General features: G+C 38.5%; 1 protein-coding gene across 10 annotated transcripts in view; it reads right to left on the bottom strand.

Moving 5' to 3' along the window:
* Positions 1-12,506, bottom strand: part of LOC129763487 (ankyrin repeat and KH domain-containing protein mask) — a 74,571-nt gene that overhangs the window by 44,830 nt on the left and 17,235 nt on the right. For 8 of the 10 annotated variants that reach the window (XM_055762600.1, XM_055762603.1, XM_055762604.1 and 5 more), the window contains exon 2: positions 1,674-1,712. The exons of the other annotated variants lie outside the window; for them this stretch is intronic. In XM_055762600.1, the coding sequence (XP_055618575.1) occupies positions 1,674-1,712 (39 nt within the window). The remainder of the gene's footprint in view (positions 1-1,673; positions 1,713-12,506) is intronic. 10 annotated transcript variants of the gene reach the window in all.

Genomic DNA, 12,506 nt, shown 5'->3' with positions numbered 1-12,506 from the left:
TATCGATCGTTCGATCCAATTTGCATTTATCTTGGATCGATCTTTCTTTTATTTCACACTCAACTCAGTTTTATTTTTATCTTGCTTATACTTCCGAATTTGATACGATATATGCGCAATGTTTTTGAATTTATATAAAAATCAGATATTCTAGTTCATCCAAAACATTCTTTTTCGGGGTCGACGATATCTATAAATCGAACCCTATTAATTTATTACGTGAAACAAATTGTAATAAGAATGACTAAAATATTAATTTTAGTAGGATGTAGCTTCAAAGTAGATTCTATTTTTCAATCATTGGAATGGGTAAGAAATCATTTTAAAGCTGATCGCTTGAAAATAGAACGGTCCTTTAAGTCCGATTGAGCTGGTATTTTGCACAGGGCGTTTTCCGAGGTGGTGAACTTTTTCCATGGGGTAACATTTTGAAATTCCAGATGACCATTTTCATTTGCACCCTAGTGTGCACCCATAAACAAATAGAAAATTTTCGAAAAAAAATCTTGAAAAAATTTTTGTTAGAAAAATTTTTTTGCCTTAAATATGCGCAAGTTGCGATGTATGGAGAAGTTGTAGGGCACATATTTATCTACCATTTATTTACTATTTCATCAAAATTTGAGATGACCATTTTGAGAAAATCGACTTTTAGTTATTGAAATAATTTTTTTTCAGTGTAGGATGACGAAAAATATTTTTTCAGTATTTTTTCTAAAAATTCAATTATTTTCCTAAAACTCTTCCATAGATCATTTTTATGTAGGACTTATCATTTTCGCGTAAAAAAATTATAAAAAAATGGTCAAAAATATTTGCCATTTCCATATGTTAGTCTAGATATTTTTTTCGGAAAACTAAGTATGCAAAATTGCTTAATTAGGTAAAGTCTTCATGCCCAGAAAGTTTAATTCAATTTTGAGAGGGCGAAATCCGTCATATATAAGAAGATATGCAGTGATTTTTTTCAAATTTTACTATTCATAAAAAAAATAATTATAATAACCATTTGCTAGAATAGTAATCAGTCATTTTCGCTCTTAAAGCACCTCAATTTAAGGCATGTTGACGGCGAATGCCGAAGTAGTCCTACTCAAAGCAAAGCTCAAGAAAATGATTCTATCATTTCATTAGTATTTAGGATGATGGTTATTAATCATTACTGCTATTATTGGACAAATAAACAAAAGCTGCAGTTGTTTTTCCCCGGGGTTAATCGCGAATAGCGAAATTCCCCGTTCCATGTGGAGGACACTGCTACTGCTTGATGCTCCTGTTGCTCTGTTTTCTAAGGCCAGAAATGCACGATGGAACTCTAGTCAGCTGAGACAAGTGTGAGTAGAAGCCGGAAGTTAGAATGTTAACAAACAAAGAACAAACTTGTAAAATTGTTAGCAATAAAAACAATAAATCAGTAGGTCAGTCATTTCGCGAAATTTCCACTGACCATTCAAAACTTTGGTTAGAAAGTATTAGTTGTTTCAGAAGAGTGTGGGGTGTATTGAAGGGAATTTGGGTGGTAGTGTGGAAAAAAAAAAACAAAACACAGACTTCGGCTGACACTGAGGAGCAGCGCGGTGGTCGTCACTCAAGTGTCACACCGTCGCCATCAGCTCAACTCAACTCAACAGTGACAACAACAGTCAGTGTGGTGATTGTGGTGACACACTTACCAGCAGATCTGGCCTTAGACAGAGACAAGCCAGCAGAATCTATAAGAGAGGGAGAGAAAGATAAATCGGAAGAGAATGTACATACAGAAGAGAAGGAAAAAAAATAAAGGAAAAACAAACAAATGACGGGAACGCGTTTTTTTGATCGATTAACCATACCTCCGTTGAACCTTGACTTTTGGTACCCTCTTCTTACAAGCCCCCTAATTAGAGGTTAACTTTTTTCGGGGAACTGCCCTGAAAACTTAAATTAAACAGACGAACAGTTCCCACGACTCTGTACAACAATCGCAATATACACTCGAAAAATAGTATAATTACGAGCATGCATGCAGAAAAATAGATCAGGAGATCATTCGTGACCGTCCACAATTTTCTCAAACCTAACCGTCGCACACAACGAAATTCGGGATTTGCATGTCCATCACCATCGCAGGAACAACAGCGTATGCTTTGCTTTCATCTGTAGACAGTCAATTTTCGTGCTGATGATGTCAACCATAATAATAACGGTTCAAATTCAGCTGTGTGTATTGAACCAGTCTGTCTCGAGAAAGGCTAATTCGGGTGTATACGGTAGTGTGCGACAAAGCTCAATGGAGAGGTAATTTCGCGGAGACATAACATTGTTGTGTTTCGTAGTATTTTGTAGCAGCGTTGTTATATAAGTTTATTCTAAAATAAAAACAAACTTCTGACTTACAGAGAAATCTCAAACCATAAGTTACCTTTACAACTTCCGGTAAATGGGGAAGGCTAAACTATTCATTGATGTTGCCGGAGACCTGGACACTGCTGTATAGTACTTGGGGAGAATGGTATGGAAGTAGCTGTTCCGAAAATTATGATAAAACGTAAAAGTTTTTTCGTGCCAACAGCCTTGAACTGATTTAATGTGATGTTTGTGTAAGTTCATTCCTTCTCTTTTAAATCATGGAGTTATATAATTTAGTTCTTGTTCATCCGACTAAAATGTTGTCGATTTAATTTTTTATCCAAACATTTACTCTATCCAATATTAATATTAAAAATCAATCAGTTTTAGCTCACAAGAAAATATATAATTTCTTCAGAGATCTTCAGCTGAGAGAGAACAGCCAGCTCGCGTTTGTTGTGATCACCCTTATGTTAGCGCGTACCAGTCATGGTGAACCAAGGGGAAGTATTAAATCTGTAAAAAAATTAACATGACCTGTTTTTTCAAGACTTTTTATGTAAGAATAATTTTGACGTCGGACTACGACTTTTATTTCTATACTGGGTTGTAAGTTCAAAGTTTCGAGAGTATATCTGTATATAAGCAGGTGCCTGTTCGGAAATTAACTCAGTTATAATTGTACAGCGGTTGGAGCATTCTATCGCTGCTCAAGATTGATTGGCGAAGCTAACTTCGTTCATCAAGGAAGCGCTGATGAACAAAGTCAACACCAAGAGCCTGTTTGTGCCAACGAAGGGCACTGGGGTTGTGTGATTGTTGAAGCTTCCCCCTATGGCCAAAATGGTAAGGCTAAGAAGGCGACCAAGAAAGCGCCAGCATCGCAAAAGGCCTCCGTTTCCGGGAATACGGTCAGGGCATTGAAGACATCCACCGAGAAGGATCCGAAAAATGTCATCGCTGCTGGCAAATAATCTACCGATGCTATCGGCGAGAAGAAAACAGTAATTGCTGCAAAAAAACCCCAAACTTGCTGCTGTGAAGAAAGCAACCAGCAAGAAGAAAGCTGCTGCTAATGCCGCAAATATTCTTTTTTCGCTATCTCCCTTCGTTCTTTCTATTCTAGCGGCTGCATAAGTTGCCCGTTATTGACAGCTCTGTTCGGAAAAGTACACAAATAGACAGAACAAATGTATGGGGAAATGGGAATGCTTCCAGTTTTCATCAATTTAAACCATATACATACTATGCGATTGTAATGTATAGCATATCAAACAAACAAATTCGGTAGAAATTCTCGTTAAATCTTCTGAGATTTTAAAAGCATTAATGAGCATTTTAATAATCGAACCTTATTTTTATTACGTTATCTTGTGCTAATGAGAAATTATTGATTTTTTTCTAATACCCGGTATCCGGCAGGATGGCAGGAATAAAGAGCTCATGTGATAATTTGAATGGAGCTGCGGATAACCGGATGTTGATTATTGTTCAAGACGAAATTTTTTGTACTGAGTTGTGGCAGATTACGATTACCAATGGACATATTATACCCTGACTATGAAGAGCCTGAAATGTTGATTCGAATTAGCCCGAGATTGCTCAGCTGTCTGGACCCACAAGCGATTGCACTAATTGTTATCAAAAACCTAATAGATGGGAAATTTTCTTGTAAATTCACGGCTAATACGGGCATTGCAGTTGGGTTTAATTCCAGACCGGTTCAAAGTATTTTTTGGGTTGGAAGTTTTCTTTCATGCCATGGAATAGATAAGCTGGCGTGCCTAGATAAGTTCATTAAATATTAAAACTAGATATCTGTGCCATAAGCAGACTGCTTTATTTTTCTTTTATCTTGCTTGTTATATCTTGATTCAGTTTTATGCAAAGAAAGTAAATAATTATAACAAATTACTTGATAATCATCATTATTTATTATTTCTTTCCAGGTAGAACCAGTGCCATAGTTGTATGAAACAAGAAAAGTGGTAAGAACTGAAATTTAAAGACAAATAATTTCGATAACAGGAGCCGTGGATTTTCTTTTGAATTGCTGAATCATTCTAGAAACGAAAAATCTAGGAGAGCAGAACAAAAACTGAAGAGCTGAGGAAAAATTATTTATTTTTATAATATAACTAAAATCAATATTAAGCTTTAGGTAAAGTTGAAGTTTGGATAAAAACTAGAATAAAAAAAAAGGTCGGATGAATGGAATTATTGTACTTAAATTGTACTAATTTGATAAAAATTGGCTTATAGCTGTTAAAAAGAAACTGCTTTGGGAACAATTACTCTTCATCCGAACAACGACACTAAATGGTTTATGGTTTCACTGGAGAGTGCATATGTAATCTTCCACATAGAAAAGAATTAACATTAATTACATGGAATGAAAACGATGAGTGATCAATAATTACCCAATTACTATAGGAGAAAACTAGAACCACAATAACAAATGCTAACAAAAACGGGCTAATAAAGGATGAAATAATGCGCAAAAAAAACACATCAAACGAGTGCGATCACTTCCAGATCAACTTCCCTCAACTAAGATAAAATTGGTGGAGTTTGACGATAGCAACACCATACAAACGACCATACTTTTGTGACTACATAAAGAGCATGTTTCGGGAATCCGCAACTGACTGGTTTTTTGTCGGTACCTTTTCCACCAACAAGCACGGGCGAATTTTTCGCCGCGAGCGAGGGCAAAATATGAATTGCTGATGTATTCGGTGCGGCGAGTTCATCGTACTTTTGACATTTATGGTCGCGGCGCATATCGCTTTGCACCACACACCACTGTTGCCATTCGAATGCCAACCCGACCGACCGATTGGGTCAGTGCACACACCGACAAAATATACAAGAGAGCGTATTTTTGCCGTCCGCGAAACGGAACGAAACAGTAAACGAAACAACAATGGCCCATGTGAGTGAGTGAGTGTGCAAAATAATCGGTGGAAACTGCTGTTGCCAATTCCTTCATCTCTTGCCAAAATCGGTTCGGGTTTTGCTGGGGAAATTACCGATCGCATCCGTGTATGTAATTGCTCCTGGAACAACGGTGTAAAACACAATCGAAAAGATACCAGCAATTTCAACGCATCCACATTCCATCAGGTCAGGTTCAACATCGGAACCAGCATCAAGTGTGAGAGAGCAAACTCACAGATGATACACGTTGTTGGCCGTATTTACGTACATATGTTTCATTCTGAATCATTCTTCCTTCTCACTTCACCCCTCTTAATCCGCAAAACTATTGCCAAAACTAGCGAAAGTACATATTTTTTAGTGAAAAAGATATTCTGTGCGTCAATACATAAGTATGTAAGTATGTAGAGGAAGGCTTTTGTTGTGCTCTAATCTTTGAGATGGAAAGAAAAAGAACATAAAGCAAGATGGAATAGTGATGAACATTTATTCCTTCTTATGTCTTGTAGTGGTAGCAGTTCTATACTCGAAACCAACAAGGTAATTTCCTACATTAAATACTTATTTCCTCGCATAGCGAACCCAACGTGGCCCAACTAGGTGGCGGCATGGCGATGTATGTAGTGTGGCAGTACTGAACAATTGTAGACCTCCACTTGCACACACGGGTAGTGGTGAACGAGTGTACGTATATTCGTTTTGGTGCAAAAAATAAAGCGAGCAAGGGTGGAATGGGTGGTGGTAGCTATGATAGGAGATCGAGGAGACACACCTGACTGACCTAAGCGACCGACGACCGCTATTACCGATCTTTTGGTTGCACTTGCGCGGATTAAACTGAATGGCAGTCTGAATACATTTTGCTAATTGCTGTACTTGTCGGTGACGGAATCCACTGTTGTGCTCTCCTTACACATTGATTATTGGTTTCACAGGTTTTCCCTGTAAACCCCGCAGTGGAGTGGCTTGTGGTAAAAATGACAATCCATGCTCTCTACAGCGAGATTGCACGGGTCTTTCGGCATAGAGAGCTTTGATGTCATTAGATATAAACACTTAATATTCATACGAAACAATCTAATAATTTTGTTATAGTAAATGCAATTCGTTTCTAACAAGTTTGTCATTAAATTGACACTGCAGTTCATACCTTCCTAAGGCTAAGGTTACTTTGGATAGGAGTACGCACGAAAATTTGATTGTACGAATAGAAACAAACAATTTTGTTCGATAGAAACAGACGAATTCGAACGAAGCAAGGGGGAAGCAATGTAACCACACCAATACAACTCAATGTGGTTGTTTACTTTCACTATTGCATACAATTCGTACGATCACTTCTCTGCATCCAGTGTCACCGCCACCTAAAACATATTTCTTCAAATAAAAAAAGTTAGTAACATCCTTTGGTAGTTTTTTGACGTAGGACTACGTCTTACATTGAGGGTGTCAAATCAGAAAACAGGTCACGTTTTTATGAAATAAAGTTAACGTTAAAAACTATTTTTTCTGCGAACGGTGTTTAACGATTTGCATACCAATCGAATCGTAAATTTCTTAAGATTTGTTTGATTGCTATACATTACAACCACATAGTCTGTATATGGTTTATATTGATGAAAATGGGAAGCATTCCCATTTCCTCATACATTTGTTCTGTTTTGTGTGCTTTCCCGAACAGAGCTGTCAATAACGGGCAACTTATGCAGCCGCTAGAATAAAGGGTGTGTCACATCAAATTGCATCACGGAAAAAACGCTGTAGAAATTTAATTTTTAGGAATTATATCTTCAGCTTATAATCAGATAATCAGATAAGAGTATATAGATCACGTTAGCCATGCTTCACTGTAAATTTTTCGTAAATTTGGAAAAATGTCGTCGAACGAAAAAGAGCGTCGTGAATCAATCCTGTGCACTCATTTCGAGAATCCGGAGTTGTCACATCGGGACAACGGTAAGATGCTGGGAATCGTCCAATCCACGGTCAGCAGAGTACTAAAACGATACTTCGAGAACCTAACCATCGACCGGAAGGTGAAGAACGGCAAAAATGGATGCTCTGTCAGTGAAAAAGATCACAAGCGCGTAGTTAAGCAGTTTAGACGTGTTCCGAGAAGTTCGGTCCGGGATGTCGCCAATAAGCTGAATTTGTCAAGTTCATTCGTCCAGCGGACCAAGCAGCGGGAGAACCTGCGTACATACAAGGTTCAGAAGGCTCCTAACCGCGACGAAAGGCAAAACATGGTGGGGAAGACGCGAGCCCGGAAGCTGTACACCGAAATGCTGACGAAGCCGCATAGCCTGATAATGGACGACGAAACCTACGTCAAAGCGAACTTTCGTCAGCTGCCGAGCCTGTTGTTCTTCTCCGCAGAGGACAAATTCAGCGTTCCGGAGGAGATTCGCAAGCAGAAACTATCCAAGTTTGCCAAAAAGTACATGGTGTGGCAGCGATCTGCTCTTTCGGAAAGCGGAGCGCCCCCTTCGTGATGACCGGCACGGTAAACGGGCAGGTTTACCTTAAGGAGTGCCTACAGAAGCGCTTACTACCACTACTGAAGCAGCACGAGGGCCCGACCATCTTCTGGCCGGATCTCGCTTCGTGCCACTATTCAAAGGACGTGTTGGAGTGGTACGAAGCCAACGGGGTCACCTTCGTGCCAAAGGAAATGAACCCGCCCAACGCGCCGGAGCTTCGCCCAATAGAGAAATATTGGGCGATTATGAAGCAGGCCCTCCGGAAGAACCCAAAAGTTGTCAAATCGGAGGCGGACTTCAAGAGAAAATGGATTTCTGTTCAAAAAAAACTACAACCTGACGTTGTACAGAACCTTATGGACGGGGTAAAGAGGAAGGTACGAGCATACGGGCTTGGGCTCGAAGTATGAATAAAAAAAATATGCCAAAAGTTGTTTAATAGTTTTTATTTTACTGTCTAAAATTTTCAAAAGGATCGGTCTACTGGGCGAATTTCTACAGCGTTTTTTCCGTGATGCAATTTGATGTGACACACCCTTTAGAAACAACGAAGAGGGATAGCGAAATAAGAATATTTGGGAAGTAAACTCCACCCTTGCATAGTGAGCAAACTGTCGCTGGCGTATAAGCGTTGCATCTCCTCTGAGGAAAATTCTCAGAATCTTTCTGAGCCCGAAACAACAAAGGTCGCTTATTCTGCACGTTTTGAGTTTTATGTTTTCCCTCGAGCTGTAAACGCTAGCGAATATTTCACATGACGCATTCGATACAGCCTACTTTTCTTGGAAACTTCCACTAAGAGGTCCAGTCGGCCGAAAAAATCGCTATTTTCCAGATACCCCCCCTTCGAGACTCGGAATGATCGAAATGTTCAGCCCAACGCTTGCGATGTGTATTGACACAGCTGACCTGCTCGTTCTAACATATCTAAGGCATGGTACAAACGGTTGTCTCCATTGGTGGCTCTCTGGTCCCGTCTACAAGACTGTTTGACCGCCCTCTCTAATTCGGCATATCGTTAACGGGAAGCTGCTTTGGCCGATCGCGTCGAGCCTAGGTGAATTTGAATGCCACCTTTCTGAATCTTCTCTACTAACTCAACTAACTATAGAGCTCCCTTTCTCCTGAAAATAGGAAGCATTGTTGGCGTCAACACTAGACCATTGTGAGGTTTCTATCCCGTATTCTAGATCTATATGACCAGCAGTGGCGTCGAAAGATCTGCTTGTCATATAGATGATAAGCTCCAGAATTTTCGTGACCACAGTGCAAGTCGAGAACAGATTTTTTGACGAAAAATCCCCCGGACAGATAGGGAATCGAACACGAACCCCTCGGCATGATATAGGTGTCACTAACCACTCGGCCGCGGAAGCACAAAATATTGTCCCATATTGTCTAGTGATTAGGATATACGGTTCTCACAAACAAAAGTTGCTTTTGGTGGATCTAAAGGCGCGTCCACACTATGTCGAATGCTGCCGATCGGTGTGTACCAGACGGCATATTCGGTTCGTTATGTAGTGTGGACGCCAAATCGGGTGCACGAAGCCGTCACGAACAATCGAAGCACAATGCCGTCAACGCGAATTTACTTCGTTTTATTTTGGCTCGACTTTCTTTGATCCGGACCGACTTGTTTCGGGTTGGGTTCGGCATGATTCGAATCGGTTTTCGGCAAGTCGGCAAGAGCCAGTTCCTGTACAGCTTCGTTGCGCGAATTCTGACTACCGTCTTCTGTTTACTGCTCCGGTGCCATCTGGGGTAAATAGCTGGGCTTTACACACAGTTTTATTGAATAATTTCACCTAAGACCATTCATTCTCTGGCGTCTCCTTTGTAGACAGCTGATCAAATTACTTATAAATTCCTGCAACTAACTAAAGTTAGGAACAAAATGACACTTGAAACTCCAACCTAAAGTTTCATCTCATCGTTTATGAGCGCTATACAGGTCGGACTCGATTATATATAGTCGACCATTTATTTTCAAATCCTATACATAATCGAATCTCAAGAAAACCTAAAGCCTAAATTTCCTGCCTATAATACGTTCAACATTACTATTTCATCATTTCACTATTCTTTATTCCAAATCAGTATGCACAAGCCAAGCAAGCATACATACATATGTCCCCTCTTGCGGGCGGATGAAGATGATGGGTGGCACAACGAAACGGTGCCAAGGTCTGTCGCCGCCAATTCCCACACCGTAGCGGATAGAGAAGAAAAAAATTAGCCGCCGACAACGACGATGACACGCTTTGCAATTGATGTTGGTGTGGTGAGCATTGTTTTAGAGCTCTACGGCAAATCATTCATTTAAATTCATTTTCCTGTTTTGTCACGTACCATATTTTTTTCGCCTCCTCTGTTTTGTTTTAACGATTGACCACCGCCGCCGCCGCTGCGTCCGATTGCTGAGGCGTACACATAGAAAAACGTTGGGGACATCCCACCAGGGTTGCCACACATACAGAATGTTCTGTATTTTACAGATTTTTTTTTTGCCAAACATCAGATACAGAATTACAGTTTTTCTGCAAATATACAGGATTTAATTTTTTTAAATTCAATTTTAAATATTAAATCAATTACAGAGCATTTTCTCTGTCAAACTTCTTACTAATAAACTTTGTTTTTTTATTAAATCATGAAGATACCTTGACTTAAAAAAAAGTTGAACATTACGGAATGTCACCTCACCTCTCCACTCCGGGTAAGGTCGTTTGTGGGATACTTTTTGATAATCCAACATTTATTAGCATGTGTTGAGCGAATATGGAAGCGAAGAGCTATGTATCGGCTCGAGGAGAAGCGTCAAAGATGAAATTGACGGAAAAATTGAAGCCAAGTTCAACAAAACCATATACAAAATACAAAACAATTTATAATGAGAAAACCTTTTTATGATTTATTTTGTTGTGTTGATACTATTTTAACAAATCGTAAATAAGAAAAATAAATTCAAAATGAAAATAAACCTTTTTTTTCATTTTTTCCGTTCGTTTTTTGATACAGATTTTTTTGTTAAAAATACAGATATAGTTTTTTTCAAAAAAAATTACGGAATAAAATGTGACAACAATGCTACACACCGAACACATACTGTTGGAACAATCAGCGGTATCGAAGAAAATGGTTATGAGCATTCTGCCTTATCATCAAATGGTATTCGTAAAATATCAAGTAGTATCAAACAAATCGTCACAATCTAGATCAAAACTCGGTAATCTTCATAAATCCCTTACATTCTAGAAATGTCTTTTATATTTGCACCTAGCTATTTGAAACGGGCACGGATCCCTTGTTTTACATTTCTACTGTATTAATAATAATTCCTTTAAACATTGTTCATTCAAACAAAATGTTTTTATCTATCTAAACAAGACGTTTAGTTGACTAATTCTACTTTGGATCTCTGCCCATTCAGGAATAAGCTTTGATACCATTCAATAATTCCGTTGTTTTCTCCTAGACCCCTCCATTGTTCAATGTACTCAAACGCAGGATCGTAAAACATTTCCACAGTTTTATAACATTTAGCCTCCTTTATTTCACCTAAATCAATTAGACATGTAAACAGTGTGCACCTCACTGGGCAAAAATACTTCTTCCCTCTTATGCCGAAAAATTCTAATAATATAATAAAATATAACAGCAACATTGCTTCAACAAGACCAGTAAATGTTTGAAAGATCACTAACCCGTCTCTGGTAAAAAGCAACATACAAGTTGAGTCGCGGGTCTTCAAATAAATCACGCAATAAAACGAAGCACTCTCCTTGTTAAACCAAGTAGTAGGGTAATCCGTCAAAAATATTAAGAATCCTCTCGATAGAAAGCCAAAGAGAAAGGAATCGTGTTTTATCATTGGCCAGTGCACAATGGTCCGGGAGGCGCGAATGCCTTTTTTCAATTCATTTATTCATTACATATTCTATATAAGTGTCTTCTTTAACCCTAGAGTCATAAACTATATTTACGGTTACATTGTTCATAAACATGTATCTGACACACCTTACTTTAAAGGTCACCTAATTTAAGTATTACGGGAGATATTCATGAAAAATCTACAAATATTAGGAAGGAAGGTACAGAGAAGCATGTATTTGTATCTCTCGCGCGCCATGCACTGTAAGAGTTTTTTTTTAGGTGAGGAGTTAAACATGGAATGAACATTTCACATTTCTGAAAGCACAGAAAAATTGTACCGCCATGGAATCATTTGATCAAATAAATTGATTGAAAACTCAACAACTGATATTCGTCCAGAAATCCATCCCCACAGGCAATAATCCCATAAAATCTAACCGTGCAATACGTCTAGAAAAAAAAAACGTTTCGGCTGGACCTGATGTCATCATCCAATTTCGTCACAATTTTCACCTAGTGAATGTGATTGGTGTAGATATAAATTGAGACCAACTGTTTTGTAATGATCAAATTTACAACACTGCTTCTCCTAAATCAACGACAACTAATTTGACAACATTCAAAAGGATCCAATGTTTTTTTTTAAATTTGTCGGATGGTTTTTGGTGCGAATAAAATCAATGTTCTCTAAAAAACAAAACAAAAAAGCAAAAAGATCGATTTTCTCGATTTTTTCGAGTACAAAAAATCGATCAAAAAATCGGAATTCCTCTGAATATCGATCCAACATCGCCCAATCCTCCATAGAGCGCTTATTTGTATGTTTTCAAAAAGAGGATTTTTCGATGAAATAAAAAAAATCTAATTTTCTTATCTTTACAT

Source organism: Toxorhynchites rutilus, chromosome 1 (genome assembly GCF_029784135.1).
Source record: "Toxorhynchites rutilus septentrionalis strain SRP chromosome 1, ASM2978413v1, whole genome shotgun sequence".
Classification (NCBI taxonomy): Eukaryota; Metazoa; Arthropoda; class Insecta; order Diptera; family Culicidae; genus Toxorhynchites; species Toxorhynchites rutilus.
The sequence above is the reverse complement of the archived record's forward strand: the minus strand, read 5'-3'. Positions and strand labels throughout refer to the sequence as shown.